The sequence below is a fragment of the Cygnus olor genome, chromosome 20 (genome assembly GCF_009769625.2).
Source record: "Cygnus olor isolate bCygOlo1 chromosome 20, bCygOlo1.pri.v2, whole genome shotgun sequence".
Taxonomy (NCBI): Eukaryota; Metazoa; Chordata; class Aves; order Anseriformes; family Anatidae; genus Cygnus; species Cygnus olor.
In genome coordinates this window covers 9,479,809-9,497,108 of record NC_049188.1, presented here as the reverse complement: position 1 = coordinate 9,497,108, position 17,300 = coordinate 9,479,809, and the positions used below count along the sequence as shown (strand labels likewise).

General features: G+C 38.6%; 1 protein-coding gene across 1 annotated transcript in view; it reads left to right on the top strand.

Moving 5' to 3' along the window:
• BCAS3 (BCAS3 microtubule associated cell migration factor) overlaps window positions 1-17,300 on the top strand; it is a 357,048-nt gene that overhangs the window by 54,022 nt on the left and 285,726 nt on the right. Inside the window, 2 exon segments of the mRNA XM_040532922.1 lie at window positions 10,926-11,002; window positions 12,688-12,771. Coding sequence (XP_040388856.1) covers window positions 10,926-11,002; window positions 12,688-12,771 — 161 coding nt within the window.

The following is a 17,300-nucleotide window of genomic DNA, read 5'->3' as shown; positions in this document are numbered from 1 at the left end:
GGTTCGGTAAAGAGAGCCACGTGGGAAGAGACGTGTTTGTGTCCTCCTGCTCCTCGCTCTTCCTTTTTATTCTACCAAAGAGAAGTAGGGTACAAGCCTTGCTTTATTCTAGGTTAAAACAAAAACAAAAAACCACTAAATTAAATGCGTATTTTTACAATTCTTGTGCTTTTCTAATTGCAGTTACAGGCAAAAAAAAGATACTGCAATGTGTTTTTAAAAGTGAATTCACTGAACTGTATTTGAGGATCAGGGATAGCCTACTCCTAACCCTAACTGTCAGCTTTCAGTGCGTTTTTGTGAAGCGGTAGTGCAATTTAGAGAGGATAAAATAAAGCTTTTGCAAATACACCAAAAGATTTGAAAGCCCAAACTCCTGAAGTGTCACAACTCACACTGTGTTTCTCCACCTGTGCTGGTTTGTAGCTTGACAAACTTGGGGTGTTCTCAGACTTCTCGCCCCGGGTGCAGCCCTCGGTGCTGGGCACCCCTTGTGGCTGCTGTTTCACAGCACTGCCACAGCTCCAGCTGCTGCGGCTCTCCCCATCACCGCTTCTGCTTGCCCGTGCCCAGGAGGTGTGACTGGGCGAAAAGCGTGCCCTTCCCCTCGATGGGGGGGTTTCCTGGGCCAGGGCCTGGTTGTTCTGAGGCTTTTGAAGCTTAGTTGTTTCACTTAATAGCTTATGCTGTCAAGCGGGTGTTATGCTCTGGCATGCTGAAGGCTGCAGTACAGCTTTTGTCTAAGCTTTCAGATTTTCTGTCTGCTGAAATCTCCTCAACCTAAAAGTACATCTTTAAAGGCTTAAGTTACTCTGATGTGTTTGAAATTTGATGTAATTGAGCTACCTAGTTAGCTGCTTTGGGTTCTGACAGTCAGCCAACCGGCCAGCAGCTGAACTCTTCTCTTTTTTTAATTTAGAAGAGGGCAGTGTCAGTTTAAATTGGAAAAGTAGAAATCCCTGAAAAGGAAGCTTGGCAAAAGGGCTTATAGGTCGTTTTGTTTCCATCACTGGAGTGTCCCTGCTCTGCAGAGTGGTCTGCCCGTGTCCTGTCTGGAGCCATCCCGATGCAGTGCAGCAGTGAGGATGTCAGCGCTGCCCGGGGAGTTGGTTCTTCATGGAGAAGATTCTCAGCTGTGTTATCTGACTGCTTTTGGTCAGAAGTGATGGCTTAAAAGGTCAAAAATACTAAATGGGGATCACTAGATCTTTGAAGATGTTTCTTTTACTGTGTAAACTACTGTGTAGGAAAAGAAAATGTTTTAAAGAAAGGCCTTGGTGATGATGTGGAAATCACATCTTCCATTCGTATCAGCTGAGTAGCATGGGGGCCCTAGAACCGCACTGAGACAGCTAAGATGTAAACATAATTAAGAAGCAGCTCTTGCCCGTTTTGTTGACTATTTACACATAGAAATTAAATGCAGAATGCACAATTAAAAACAGTGTCAGGAATTGTGAAGTTTGGTGTTCCTTAGCAATGCTAATGCAGCTGTGTTGCACATGAGTAGTATTTGTCTTTCTGTTTTTGTTTTTGTGGTTGAATGTATAGCTTAATATATTGTTGTAATAAATATACCATAAAATATTCAGGATGTAGAACATGGTCAAGTTCGTGCTGCTGTTGGAATGTTTAACTCCTGCATTTCCTCATTTTTTAGAGCTAAGTGAGCAAATCTGACATAGTTCTGATCTTTTTTGCATGTGATTAGATGGAAATGTGCTGATTTGCTTGAATGGCAGCCAGCCAGCAGATTTTATTGGTGCCTCGTAAGAAAAAGTCAGCGTACAGGTGTTCCAGTCTTGGCGTTTGAATTTAAGACAGTTGCTTAAACTGGAGTGGAAAATACACTGTACATAGTCATAGAAAAATTGCCAGGATATCCTCTAATCTACCCGGTGAGGTCGTCTTATTTTCACGTGTCAGCTAAGGAAAGCCCTAACTTCAGTCTGCAAAGAACCCGTGGCTGTGAGTGTTGTATGGCACTCCCTTCTCGTTCGTGCCTCCGCTCCGAGCCAGCTCAGTTTCATTAAGAAAAGATTTGCATCAAGGGGTAGATAAAGGCAAAGAGCAATTTGGTAACCTGCACTGTTTTAAGTGCTCATATGACCAAGCCTCAAAAATTCATTTGATGCCTATAATAAAAATGTGTTTCTTTCTGGTGGTTGGGAATGTTAAGGTGTGGATTTTAAAGACATTTTTAACTAGTTAAGGATTCATGTAACATATGTAACATTTCCTTCAGGGCCTTTTGCTGGGTACTATATGTGATAGAGCAATGAGAAATGAAGTGATACACAGGCTTTTCTTCCTACTTTGCTCTAAAGAACAGATGCAGAAAAGCTGAATTTCATTGATTTCTATTACATCAGTGCTCCTACAGCCCTCCTCCAAAAATGCTTACTTAGTGGAACATTGATGATTATGAATATGGCCTGATGGATACTTTCTTCTCTATAAAGAATATCCTTCCCACCCCTGGGCCCTAAGTAAAGATTATCACAGATAACATCATGCATGTGGCATCATCTTTGTGTCTGATAACTAGTGCCTGCTCAGTTTCTCTGGCCCTTCCACTCCTCCTATTGATATATTCTCCATCCATTATTCTCTAGGGATGAAGACAGTTATTGCAGCCATTAGCTGGCACCACATTTCTATTGATGCTGTACAGCTAGAGCCTTAAGAGGTAATTTTCCAGATTTTAGTCAGAGTACTTTATTGTATATAAAGTCTCAAAAGACTTGCCTAACCACAAGACAAAAATTATTCAGTATATATTAAATGCACCCTACCTGCACCTCTGAAAATAAGGAAGAAAGTGTTTGATACTCTAATCTGCAGTTTGAATGTGGTATTCCTATTTTCACTGACATTCACATGCAAGAAATAATACGTTGGTTTCAGTTTGTTGCAGGTCTGATCTGGAAATCATCTAGGCTTTTTTGTACGTTTTTGTTAGCTCGGTTAGAATTCCTTTTCCCTGGTGGGCACGCAGGGAGCAGTTTGCTCACTTTGCTTTAAAGTAAAAACACTGGATGTCTCGTGGAAAGGTTGAATGCCTGAGGAGTTACAAACAGAACTTCTTGAAGAATGTACATTTCCCCTCTCCAGTGTGATCAGTAAGTGGCATTTATCCTGGACATCCCACATGGTATAATCATTGGTAGGATTCCTGTGTCTGGGGAGGGAGATTCTTCAGCTCCAATTGAAAGTCCTAAGGCAGGTGGGAAGAAAGCTCCAGTTTCAGAGTGGTTTTTTGATCAGTGAAGAGAAGCCAAGAACATTCCTGTGAATTGTATGTTAGCAATTTATACATACGTGTATATTTACATATGTATACCCATACATGTAGCTTATGTACACTTCTTGTGGTCTGTAACTGCCTTCCGTGAGAAGTGGCGATGTAATCTTGCATTTATGTTCTAACAGCATCATTTATAAAAGCTCTTTTTTCTGAATTTGGGATTCAGTTTATTAGAGGATAACTTTGAAATACTTTCTGAAAAGGTCTGTAGGGCAACGTAGTAGATCTATGGAAACGAATGTCTTGTTACTTGCAGGGTGTTCTGGTATATTTGGTATATTGCAGGATGTAAGTGTGTAAGTGTACATACAACGGAAAAGTAGCATAAGGACAGAAACAAGGCCTTGATACCCAAGATGTATATCCATCATATCTCCTGGTTTATCCAGGTTTAAAAATTATATGCAGAACAGGAAGTGCTGTTTGTTTCTTTATAGGTTATTTTTGTCTAAATCACCCAAATCCTTAATTTTAAAGGCCAAAACAAGGCCATCTTACACTGTCCTCCTCAACAGGAACAGGAACCTCTATGGTCACGTTATTATTTATCGTTGTCCAATTCTCTGAACAAAAAAAAGGAAAGAAAATAAACCTAAGATTAAAAGATAGTTTGTCCTCAAATCAGTCAAATTTGTTCTAAATTAAACAGCCAAGCCTCATGAACGTTAAAGGCCACAGATATATTTAGTAAAAACTCTGGTACTGGTTTTAGACCTATAGGATAACAGTAAAATACTTAAAACTTCCATGTTAGACTTGACAGGAAAAGGAGGTCCCTGTAATAATAATAATGATAAAAATAAAGATCTGTGGTCCTTCCCTGAGCTTATGCGGGGGGATTCTGTTCTTCCAGTCCAGGACTGCTCAGAATGCAGCTCTTTGCAGGACCAAGGCTGCTGTGAACGTAACACAGATATATATGAGTATGTAACATTTTTCACTTCACTTCTGGGTATATTTTTTAGTGTTTTAGTAATGATAATGTCATTATGATTAACAAAAAAAAAGCGCCCTGGATGGCAAGTATGATTTCACAGTAGGGTGCATCATGCTGGTTTGCTCTTTTGCTCAGTTTTTATGGGTGATACTTAAACAAAAGGAAGTACAAGAACAATAGAGGAGTTTTGGAAACTATGTGACAGTGTGAGAGCACTAACATTTACATAGGGCCTTTCATCTAGATAGAACCCAAAGGAATTTATAAACAATATTACTTTACACAGTTTATAAACAAACAAATTTGGTTTGATTGGTGACGCTTAAAAAAAAAAAAGTCCCAAACAAACACGAAATATTAGATAAAACAGCTTATATGATTTGTTTTCCTTGGAATAAACAATGCTTCTGCAGCAGTGGGATCATTCCATCCATTATTTATTTTTAATACCCTTTCCGTGCTCTCTGTCATGGATCTGTTTTCTGGCTGCTCTGCATTGCAATGCTTGAAGTAGTTTTGCAATTTCAGTGCTATCGAGTGTTGTGTATTTCATAACACCTAGAAAAAATTATTCATTGGTTATAAGCTACATCCAGTAACTGAAAATCAGCATAGCTTTAGTGGATTATTGTAGCTGTTTATTTAAAAATGCACAATAACACTGCTTCATGGATTTTAAAGTGATACCTGGCATTTACCTTAAATGATTAAAGGCAAATAATATTGCTTCAACAGTGACACACATCTTGGAACTTTGCGTAGAAAAATATGTTTAGAAAAACCATCCACTTATGACAGCACACGTCATTTTTAATGAACCTGTCCACATACTGAAAGAGAAAACCTTGTTTAGCCAGCAGTCTGCTTTTTCAGCGAGCTTTCACGTACTTAGATTTGCCTTAGGATGGAGGCTAGCCCTGGAGGTCTTCTGACTTGACCAGTGTACCTTGTGTTTGCTCCCTGCATCCTACCCCAATGGCATGTCCATCATACCCAAAAGAGATGCCAGTTCTCCCATGGTTTGGGATCAGAGACTGAGTTCTAAGAAGATTTGACAATAATGCTGCTCACACCTGCATGTTGGTTAAACAGTTGTGCAGATGTGAGGTGTGGAACATCCATTAAAAAGAGGTACAGTAATTATGAGGATAATATTTAAAACTGATCCCAAGAAAGGCTGAGTATGTTTCAGTACAGAGGAACTCAGAGCTGAGGAAAGGAAGCAGAGAAAATTGCAGAAAAGAGCAGTTTTCCAATTAAACAGATGCACAAGAAGACACAAGAGGACAACTTACTAAAATGGTTTGCATTAAAAAACAAAACGTCAAGATAAAGGAGATGAAGGGCTGGAAAATACCATAAACAGATTGTTGCTGTTGTTTTTCTCCCCCAGGACTATAACATCGGTTTGGGCAGTACGAGTTGTTACAGCGCGCTGTGAAAGAAGGCCCCGACCAGTAGTGTCTTAAGAGAAGCGTGTTGGGGTGTGCTAGGGAAAAGCTGCGTTGTTCTGGACGCTTCTGATTTGGCTTTTTCATTACTTTGCTGTATTCATTTCACATTGATTTGCAGCAGTTTACAGCACATCATTTTACAGTGGGTTTTAGTGCGGCCTGAGAAGGAGACAGCAGAGCCCGGGGCGAGGAGCCGTGCTCAGCGGTGAGCACACAGTTCATGTAAATGGAAAATAAATTCTGACTTCAGACAAGCGCTGACTGTTAGCGTCAGATTTTTCTGGAGAGAAACATTGTCTTCTAGTGCGTATTTAAACCTGAATACTTTGCAGTGATAAGAGCTTACTTAACTCTTTGGTTAACGGAGCTGTTGGGGCTGGGTGGGACATTTCCAGCAGGGACCGAAGGGCAGCCTTACGGCCTTAACCATGGCAGCGCTCACTTCTGGGGGAAAGCTCTTCCTAAAATCCCTCTCCTCCCACCTGCACAGCGTATCTCTTCGCACCAGGTCCCGTTGGTGTGCCTTCTGCTTCGTACAGGTGCCAAGTTCCTTAGGACACGTGCATCCCTGCTTGCTGAAGGAGCAGGGTGCTGCTGTGGGTGCTGCTGGGCCTGGGGCTCTGTCATGGGAAGCAGCGGCACGGCCCCCGAGGAAGGGGGCTGGGGAGAGCGTGGATGCCTGTCGGCATTTAATTGCCTCTGGGATTCCACAGATTGTGTGCTTGGATGTGAAGCATTGAACCACCAAGTTGATCTGGATATCGGAATTCCTTGCAGTGTTCAGTCCCCAGCTCTGCACCTCCCACTGGGGTCGTGTATCTAGAGCTGAGGTTGTGTATCTATATCGCTCTTATCTTTTTTAAGCTTTTTTCCCCGTGAAAAACCTGTGCAGCTTGATAAAGAGCTGCCCCAATACTAATCATTCGAGTTTTAATGGTGGCATGTTTTGTCATTTATTCGCTTAATCTCTGTTACAGCTGACATGACTTTATGATGGCCCTGTGCTTCTCTTAACGGTGTTTTCCTGATGTGCTGTTTGTGTAAAAGCTGGGGGCAGAGGGGTGTGTTGCTTTCCCTTCCTGGTTGATGTCTCTATATTCACACTGCCATTACAGAAGCTAGAGGACCAGCTTTTTGCAAAATTTAAGAAAAGGAGTTGAGTCTTACTTTCTGTAGGGGCATAGTGGAAAGATCCAGAGGGAGAGGAGTGGATATTTGTGTGAATTTTCAGAATGAGATGAGGCGATTGTGTTTGTTAAGGGCGTAAAGATAGGAATCTTCAAAGGGTGGGAGAGATTTCCATGAAAGTAATTGAAAAATAATGCAAAATAAACATCCCTTCTCTTTGGTCACTCATCAAGCAAATGTTTGTATAGAGCACTTTAAGTAACTTTCAGGATTCCTCTATAATCAGTAAGAGCAAATATATAAATTCAGCACAGCAAGGAGAAAGCTGGAGCTATCTTTGAACCCAGATAATTGCATAGTATGTATTTTTTGAATTAAAATTTTATAAGTCATTTACTTAAAGAAATAGAAAAGATGGGAAACAACTGAAAAATGACCGTGTTAAAGAATTCACCTATGGCACCTTTGTGATCCTGGAAATGGCCAAACCGTGGCACCGCGCAGGAGGCAGCGAGGGCTGCCCGTGATGTCCCCAGCTGGGAGCCAGGCCCCGCTCTGCGGCAGCCCCCGGTCGCTTCCCCTCCGCCCCTGCTGCAGATGCTTGGACTTGGGCACCGTGCCTCGGTAAGGTGGCAGAAGGGCTTGGATTCATTCAGACTTTGAGAATTGTGTTTTTCTCATTTTGCCTTTTCACAGCTCTACGTAGTGTATTTCCTGTGCATGTCATTATAAAGCACAGAGAGATAAAGTGTATGCTTAAAGCATTTTAAATAGCTTCCCATAGGTTTTTGCCTATATCTTTGTGGGTGATAGTGCTAGTGAAGCTTATTTGTAAGGTCTCGTGTTTTTTAGTACTTGCTCGATTTGCTGTACTTTGGGAAGGACTTTCCCTTCGTGATCTTTTCTTGGATGACCTCTCCATGCTGTCAGTAAAACTTGGAAACTTTGGTCTTCTTGACAGCTAGTTCTGCAGTCTCATTATGTTCGTCCTTATTGTAAACATGCTAAAATTGCTGCTGTTGTTGCTTAGAATGGATTTTTCCTCAGTTGTTTTGAAGTTTGGTAGAAATAGAAGTTAATCTTTAAGAGAGCTGGGCTTGTAGCGATGGGGCGGCGGAGCTTGGTAGGTCACGCCGTGTCTGTCGTCCCATTTGCCCAGTAGATGATGTTCTGCTGACTCCAGCTGTTTTTTTGGAAAGCAGAAAAACAATTTGCTTTTCCTTCCCATAAAGTATAACCCTTTGTTTATCCTTGTGCTGCTGCGAGTTTCCAAAATGCATAGACTTGCAAAGAAAAAGAAAGGGAGGAAATAGCTCTTTTTTTAATGCTGTTTTTCGTATCGGAGAGGAGTTTAGTACTGAGTTGAATTGTTGACCTCGGTGGAGGATATTATTAGAACTGGCTGATGTGTGTGTGGAGCTGTATCTAATTGACCAAATCCAGTTCAAACTACCTACAATAGGTTTGGTTAAAACAGTTCTGTTCTTAAGATAACTTTACTTTGTTCTTTGTGTATGATTGATTTGTGATTCGAAGAATAATGCTCTTTTGTAGTTCTTCAGTTACTTCACTTCACAGAAATAATTGAAACAGCTCCCGTTTCCAAGAAAGACATTTCTTTTTTGCCACGAGTTGTTAAAATGCTTGCTTTTGTCATTACAGAGCATCTGTTGAGTGATACTCCTTTTGTTTTCTGCTGTGAGGATATTACAAGGTGCTTGCAGAATATAGGAAATGCGAGTGAGTGATTCTGAAGTCACTGTGGAGATCTGTGTGATGAGGGTTGTCATCTGACAGCTTTTAACGATTTATTTTGTACGTAAAAGGGGAGAAAATTAAATAAAATCTGGTGGACCTGAATGTCCTTACCGACCCAGATGAGGATTGCTGAAGCAGAAGTCAGCGTTAAAACCTTACTGGTCATGATCTATAATGTCATCGGAAGAACACGGTTGTATTTACTACCTGGGGTTGTATTTACAACCTTTTCTTGCTTTCTTTGTTCCTTAAGAGTCTTTGGCTACCCACATTTTATGCACTTCTGGAATGCAATAACAATTGTGGCATCATCTCTTCAGAATTCGTTTTCCTTCCTGAGATGAAGGCAGTGATAAGGCCTTAGAAAATACTCGCTTGGTTTTGCTTTCCTGGCCTGAGATGGATTTAATTCGATGAATTGCTGCTTTTCTCCTTTCAGTGCTTTATGACCTTTGAAATAGCTTGCTGTGATCTTCCGAATTTTGCAATACCCTCACTGCTCCGGTCTAAAAAAGGAGCTGGAGCTGTTGGCCTAGCAGGAGCGGTACAGCAGCTGTTCGTGCTCATGCCAACCAAATGCCATCAAACGTGTTTGAGTTTCATCAAATCTTTGTAAAACTGTGTCTGTACACTGTAGTTAATACCCCCCACACCTTTCTCATTGTTTTGCGAGCCTGGAAAATGATGCTGCTCAGCTTAAAGCCTGTTGTCCTCACTAAACATTCTGGATGTTTTGGGGACCTGTAAGAAAAGATCCCGATGTTTGTCAAATGAAGAAGGTGAATACATTTGCTTTTTCTCACTGTAATGAGCAGATCACTATCGAAGAGTCTGACAAAAAGAGACATTGGTGGAATACTAGCTGAGATATCTGTATTTTTTTTAATATGTTGCTTTTCAGAATGGGATCTTATGCAATACGTTTTTGTTGTTCTTTTTCTGTGTTTTTCTAAAATGCCGCTTGCTGCATCACTGTGCTCCTTCTGTCTGTGGTACGGGATCGACTGATCTGGGCTCCTTTAGAGGAGAGATGAGTCTATAAGTTTTTTAATGTTTTGGGGTTTGTCCAACCAGTGAAAGAGAATCTGAATTACTGACTTGTCTGTATTAGTGCAGGAACTGCTGAAAACAGAGAGTGGCCGTTTGTTTGATGTCCCCTCCTTCTCCCCCCCCTTTGTGATATTTCTTATTTATATAGGCTTTTGTGTACCAGAAGGGATTTAGGTCTAGTAAATGGCATTATGCACGTGGCTGAAGGCCTTTGTTTACTAGCTTAAGTTTGAACACTCAAGCTCAAATCCTGTTATCAGGGCCCTAATCAGTAAACAGTTTTGTGGTTTCATCTGTGTGACTTCAGTATCTGAACTTTCAGACTCCTACCTGGACAAAGGATCCCACTGAAACCGGCCTGCTGGAACCACGCGGCGCAGGCGTGCACGGAGTCAGGGCTAGCATGTTAAAGTTCAGACACACTGGTAGGACTTGAGTGCTAAATGCAGGCAACAGCTACACGGTGGTGTAGGAAGAGCAGCCGTCCACCCCAGGGGGCTTAATCTGAAATGACAAAAAACAAAGGAGGGGAAACAAGACAGGGAAATAGGACAGTAATAGCAATTAGGATGAGGGTCACCTTGCTACTTTTAGTTGTAGATTACTTAAGCTTTTAATTTGTTTCACCATTGTCTAGTTGATTTCAGTAGTTCTAAATTTTCTGTTTTTAATTTTAGTAGTTAACAGTGTGATATTCTCAGTTGTTGCACATTTTATTTTCACCTTATGCACGTGTATTTATCTATTTTTAATAATGTAATAAAAAGCAGATGAACAATGGAAATTTTGCTACTGATTTTAAAGGAGTGACAAATTCACTGTAAAGTTAAGTATATGCAAAAGTCTTCTGAGAAACTAAAGGCTTGTATGTAGAATAATTTAAAAACAAAACCAAAAGCACAATACACATTTTCACACCACAAAAATCTAGAAGATCTTGGAAGTGGAAGCATTGACCAATTGAAACGTGTCAATAAAGTAAAGTTAATTAAAACGTGAAGATACAGAACCAATTGAGTCAATCGTTTAAAATCCCCCTCACCCTGCTGTATCAAAATGACATGAAGAAATGCAAACATAAGGAGAAACCATTATTTACACATAATTAACTGTTCAAAATAGCTCGTCTAACCACAGTCTTATCTTTAGGAACAAAAATCTAAGCATTTACTGAGTGATATTAGCAACTGAAAGGTTTTTGTTTAGACTTTTTGTTTTCTTGGCAATAAGTAAAATTCCTTGCAAGAAGTCAGTAAGATATTTCTTAATGCTGCCTTTTAAAACTTTTCAGGCTGTTATCCATGTCCAGGGCCAAACATGAATCCTATTGCGCTCGGAAGCCGTTGGCTTGCTTATGCAGAAAATAAGGTAAGGAAAGATTTTATTTCAAAAAATACTTTTTTTTTTTTTTTTTGTACTCTATAAACAAGCTAGAATGAAATCTAGAAACAATCTCAGAAACAAGCTGTGTAAAAAAGATGATCTGTAAGAGGACTTCCATAACGATGACAGATCTAATCTTTGACCCACACTAGCTGTGCTTTGGTATTCATGTGTCATATCTTTACTCTGCGCATTTAAGTTCATGAACTTGATAAATGCGTAAGTAGCGTGGGCAGAGAAGAAAGCTATCGACATATATGCTCAGTGAGAGACTCAATCAATCCATTTTGCATTTGAAAATTCTAAAACACCTCTGAAAGGCAAGGAAGGATTCTTAAATTCTCTTTGGGCAAACCGAGTCAGAACAGAGCCTGTGGTTTGTCTGACAACTCAGCAATACACTTTGTAGATTAGGAAATCTGTTTTTTTCACATCCTTGCTAAAATTGATAAGCTTTAGGGAAAAAAAAAAAGTTAATTTTTCTTATTTCTAGATATAAGAAGAAAATAGATCCCAAGCAAAACAATTATCACTCTTATTAAAGCTTGAAGCGTTTGAAAAGTTTAATTTCGGCTTCTAATTCCTTATTTTTATTTCGAAGCAGATGTTTTTTCTCCCTTCTACTTGCACCTGGAATAGCTGTTTCTTGGGCTGAAACAGGAGTTACCAGAGAAGCAGACTTTATAACTTTATTATACCCTTTCATGCACAACCGATTTCTCTGCAAATTCAGGCCTGCCTTTCCTTTAATGCCACACTTACAGGGTTTTATAAAACTTAACCAGTCAACTTGAGATTTAAAAAGTGCTACTGCCAAAAATATAAACCACTGATAAACGAAAAGAATTACATCAGAAAATGAATTTAAATAGCTTGTGTGTTCGCAGGTATATTCTCTGTGGACATCTCCTTTCTCCCTAGCTTAATTATTTTTATTTAGATACTTAAGTATAAGCAGAAAAGTAATACCTTTAGAAACAAATATATCTTAACAGTGATTTTTTATTTTCTTTTAGCAAAAACAGTTAAACAGGCAAACATGTTCTGTGTACCAGTAACAAATATCCATAGTTCTTTGCCATTTTATTTAATAAGAAGCATAGCTTCTATTGTTAGTTGGAGTTCAATGGCAAGAACTGCTTTTGTAGGTTGATGGAAGGTAGAAGAGTCTTGTTTTGATTTATTAAATTTGATGGAAAGCAATATAGAGTAAACCCCATGTACATTCCTCTAATCTATTAAATGTAAAGTTTAAAGTTGCTCTCTTCCTTTGTCGTTGCTTTGCTTGCTTGTCATAAAAAGGAGGGGAAAGCCACATTCAAATTCTTAGAATGTCTGATATTTAAAGTTACATATACATGGCTAAAGCTTTTGATTATATTTATTTAAATTTATTTGTGGTATTACTGCCAGACCCCAAATCCCACCATTTCAAAGTTTATGAATTTTTAGTGAGTACTCATCTTGTAATTGAAAACTGGAGTTGAGTACGCGACAGTCTGGGTGGCACCCAGAAGATTATAAAAAGGGGTTAAGTGTCTCAGCAGGGCTTTTTGCTGTTTGTAGGGAAAAAACACACCACTGTACACGATAAACAAAAGCTATGGTAATGGGTTATGGGTTTGTGTAGTTTAATAGTAGTTACTTGGTTGCTGTCTTTCTTCTTGTAGCTGATCCGATGCCATCAATCCCGTGGTGGAGCCTGTGGAGACAACATTCAGTCTTACACTGCCACAGTCATTAGTGCTGCCAAAGTGAGTACATCATCTGCTGCTGGGAGAGGTTATCGTGTAAGATAATTATTAGGTTTCCCTGCTGAATTGCACTGTTTTTTCCCCTTCTCATTCACAAAAGAGAAATAGAAAAAAAAAAAGGTAAGAAACATACTAGCATTAGCATCACGTGTATGGGCCTGATCCTGAAAATTTCTGAGTAGACATTGTTTTTGACAAAGTAATCCTGTCCTTTAGAACTGATCTTTTATTTATTATTAACAGCTTGAAATAAAAAATAATGCATATCAGTAACCCTTCTTACAGGAAAATCATAGTAAAATAGATTGGCATAAAGGCTATTCATAATACGACAAGTTTACATGATTGGACATCAACACTGTAAATTATTAGTCTTTTAGCATCATGAAAACTGACATTACAAGTACTTGGTGCTTTTTGGACTCAGTCACACCAGCATTACATGCTTTAATCTCTCTGAATGATGACAACACAGTATGGAGCTAATTAATTACCTAGTAGCTTTCTTTGAAGGTTAGAGTTTATTAATGGCTGTTTACATATAGGTTCCATTGCCTATTTTTTTTTTTTTTTTTTAGTTCTGATGACTTTATAATATCCTTCTGTTTTCAGAGAAATGTCTACGTTTTCATAGTATCAGAAAATGACCATGGCTTGGAAAAATCTTAAATGAGCCAAAGAATATGCAGAACTGTTGTTTTACTATTTCCCCCATCCCACCCCGCTCCTTTCCTTGAGGACTTGCCTGCAACATTTTGCCAAGTAATTTCTCTCTCTCTCTCTCTCTCTCTCTCTCTTTCTCTCTCTCTCTCACTCTCACAGAGTGAGTTTTGGCATTGTCTAGCAAACTTCATGCTGATTACAAGCTTTCATTGTAACCACTAGCCTTTTCATTTCTGATACACACAACAAAACAAATCTAATAATAGGAATTAAATGACAGCACAGAACAGAAAGCTCAGTGTCACTGAAGAAAACAACAGTTATAAAAGCCCACAAAGAGAGACATAGGTCATGCCATCTCATGTGAAAACAAAACATAAAAAAGAACATATTCCATCAGCATAGCTTTAGACACAATCTTGCTGTGGTTGGAGTGGGAGGAAAAATCACAGTTTTTTTTTTTTTTGAATTGCTGTTCTTCTGAAGGTACTGTATGAAATTTGCTGCATCTCTTTGCATTATTTCAACATCTGCAAAGAAAAACGGGAGAAAATCTCCTACAACTCCTTCAATCTCAACATCATTCACATTTTTTTACAGCATAGGTAAGTTTGAAAAAAAAACAACTTGCTTAGCATGATCAGCCATGGTTATGATCAGATGTGGCAAAATCTTAAAACCAGATCAGCGTACTGCCAAAGCCAAGCCTAGTCATGACTGAAGAACACTCCAAAGCTTTGTTAAACCATGAAATGATTGTCAAAATATTCCAGCAGGCATTAAAGACTAAGTACTATTCTGTTTAATTTGTTTCAACAGACTAAAAATCTGAAAAAAAAGCACATCTGTTATAGTCTTTAGCCCCCAAACCATAGATAACTAGGTTTTAAGGCCCATTAAGATGAAGATGATGACCTTACCTCCTGAACAGTACTTGCTAAGGATCATAATCCAGAAATTCCCTCATTAATCTGAATGTATGCAAACCCTGAAGCAGTGATGTTGCATCACGTGAATAGATACTGAAGATAAAATATGTCTGTAATCATAGGTAAGAGAAAATTTTTAGCTTCTGTACAGTGATAAAGTAATAGGGAAAGTTAGGAAAATGGATAATCATTTTGCTAAATTGTATGTGTGTTATTGCACACCTACAACTTTAATGCTTGCTGGTTACTTATTAACAGTGTAGAGGACAAGTTTTGAGCTGACAGATACTGGAATGCAAAGGGGAAGTTTTAATTTCATTTACATGTCAGAATAATACTTGATATAGTGCTTTCTTTACTAGTTTTTGGGATCTTACTGTAGGTATGAGTGACCCAATTACATACAGATAACCTCCTGCATATGGTTCAAATAATATAGAAAATCTGTATTTTAATATGATAGCAGTTTGTGATGTAAATAACAATACCAGCATGTACAATGCCTTTCCGAATAAAGCTCATTGCTACTTGATGGTGTTAGTGATGGGAGAACATCCAGGTGCTTCGTTGTAGATAAGAACCCAAATGAGAAATTGCTTCTTTTAATTATCCATTACCTGTCCATTTTTGGATAGAGCAAGGAAGGGGAGACAGGAAAAGACATCCTTAGGTTTCCATGCTTGTGATCCTTTAAAAAAATTAAAAAAATTTTAAATTTTTTTTTGTATGTTTTGTTGGAGAGATGTCTGGTCTTGACATGTTCCTGGGTGAGTCATATTTCAGCTCACTGTCTATTCAAGACCCACTCCCAAAATAACATATTCCTAGCAGTCAAAATTTCCGTGCTAATTAAGATCAGTTTAATAATAGGTGTTATTCCCTTTCCTACCTCTTTTCAGAATATGTGACAAAAGCAGGAAAGGGAAACATCTTTGTGAAACATAGGCATTCAGCAAACACTTAGCTTGAATTTGAATCTATAATTGATAGTATGTTCATTTTGTTCAAACTAAACATGAGGCTTTTTGCTGTTGATTACCAAGACATATATTTTTGATACATCTTTCTGCCTTGTATAGATTTTTCATTTATAAATAAATCTTAAATGGCTTATTTGTTATCAGAAACAGGAACAAAATACTGTTTTATCATTAAAAGGATGTGCAACCGTTGAAACAAAACAGCTTAACAGGCACTGAATGATGCATTTTAATTTTTTCAAATAATTAAAGTTGTACTTGCTTTTCAATTAAATGAGGTACGTGTGCATACATTTATTTTAATTAAATATATGTGTTTCTACATATTCGAATGAATGTGAACAGCTCCTTTGAGTAGCTAGGGTACACATGAGCATGCAGAGAATTTGTGTGTTTGCACAATATGCATCACTGCTTACTAAAGGAATCAGATCAAGTATTTTCATTTTGTTTCTAAGAAAATTTCACTGCATATGAACTTTGCATAGTTCCCTTTGATGACGAAGGAATTGGGGCAGTGCAGATTTTAACCGATTTCATTTAAAATGTATTTGGTCTGTCGAATGTCCGGTATCAAATTATAAACCAAGTTCTTCTCACCTAATAACTTCTTTCGTTGATTCTTTCTCTGTATCTTTTAATCCTGTAGTGGTAAAGTGATTTAGCAAAGGCTGCATCTGTTTTCTCTTGTTACCTGATAACTTCTTAATGAGTCCTAACAGCTTATGTGAGAGCAAGGTCATTAGCTCTAATGGATAGCGGGGACAGCTGATATGGCATGGGAAAGGTTAAAGATTACCAGCGAAGTTTTTGCAAACATACACATAGCACTGAGAAGTAAGTGCTGTAATGGCTCTGCGCTGATAGTTCTGAGCTAATGGCCTCAGTCACATCTCTGTACACCTATTACTTCTCAGTAGCCCTGCAGTCCTCGTCTGCTCGAATGTGCAACAGTAATTCATTTTGCTAGATAAGCATGTTAATTTTTTTCTTAGGGAGATTTAAAATGTCTACTTGGCACATTGTCATCCAGTTTCCCTAATTACAATCTTACAAATAGTTTTCAAAATCGGTTGATTATGCTTTTTGGTCTTCTGACTTGCTTAGGTATTTTGTGCTTCTAACCTAGCAGTGTATTTTATATGGTTTTAACTCTTGGTCAGAAAACTGCCTTGTGTGCTGGCTTCAGTTTTTGTAAAGAAAATGTCTGTTGAAATGCATTCCTGTGATGGTGTTGGGTCCATTTTAGGTCTGCTCCTCAGATACCGTTATCGACTTCTTGTTACATTTTTCAGTCTTCTAAATTTGCCAGTGTTAAAATTTGTTTTATTGTCATTTATTGTATCTGAGTATAAAAAGAACTAGTAAGAAACAAATGGCAGGATATTACTGAAGACTTTAAACCCCAAAGACATTCCTATGATAAAGGCATGGCTCGATTTTAAGTGGTAGTATCTCCATTAGCATTAATGGGGTAAGTACATCAGCTGAGGCATCTCAGAGGTTAATCAGGCTTCCTGGCTAGATATTGCCATCAATACAGTGTGGCGCCTAATTCTGTTGGCCCTTCAGAGGTTTTCCTGACAACACACTAACAGACTTTGTGTAAGTCATTTCCTATGAATTATTAAAACAAACGTTTGGCTGCTAATTGATGAACACTAATGTGTTTTCTAATCACTGCAGTTTGAGATTTTAGCACTAAACAAAGCAGTTGCAATTGATTTGTGGCTGCTTCTTGGTTTCAGCCTGTGATCTGTACGGTTTTTTTTCCCTTTTCAATTTAGCAGGCAACTTAGCTTGTCTTTTTAGTTAAGAATTGGCTTGTTATAGTGTCATTCCATCCTGATCTCTTTTTTATTTCTTTTCTTTTATTTCTTCCTATATTGCATAAGAGATCTGGACAATTCTTTATAACAAACAAGGCAGAGTCCTTGATTCAAGGAGAAAATCCTAA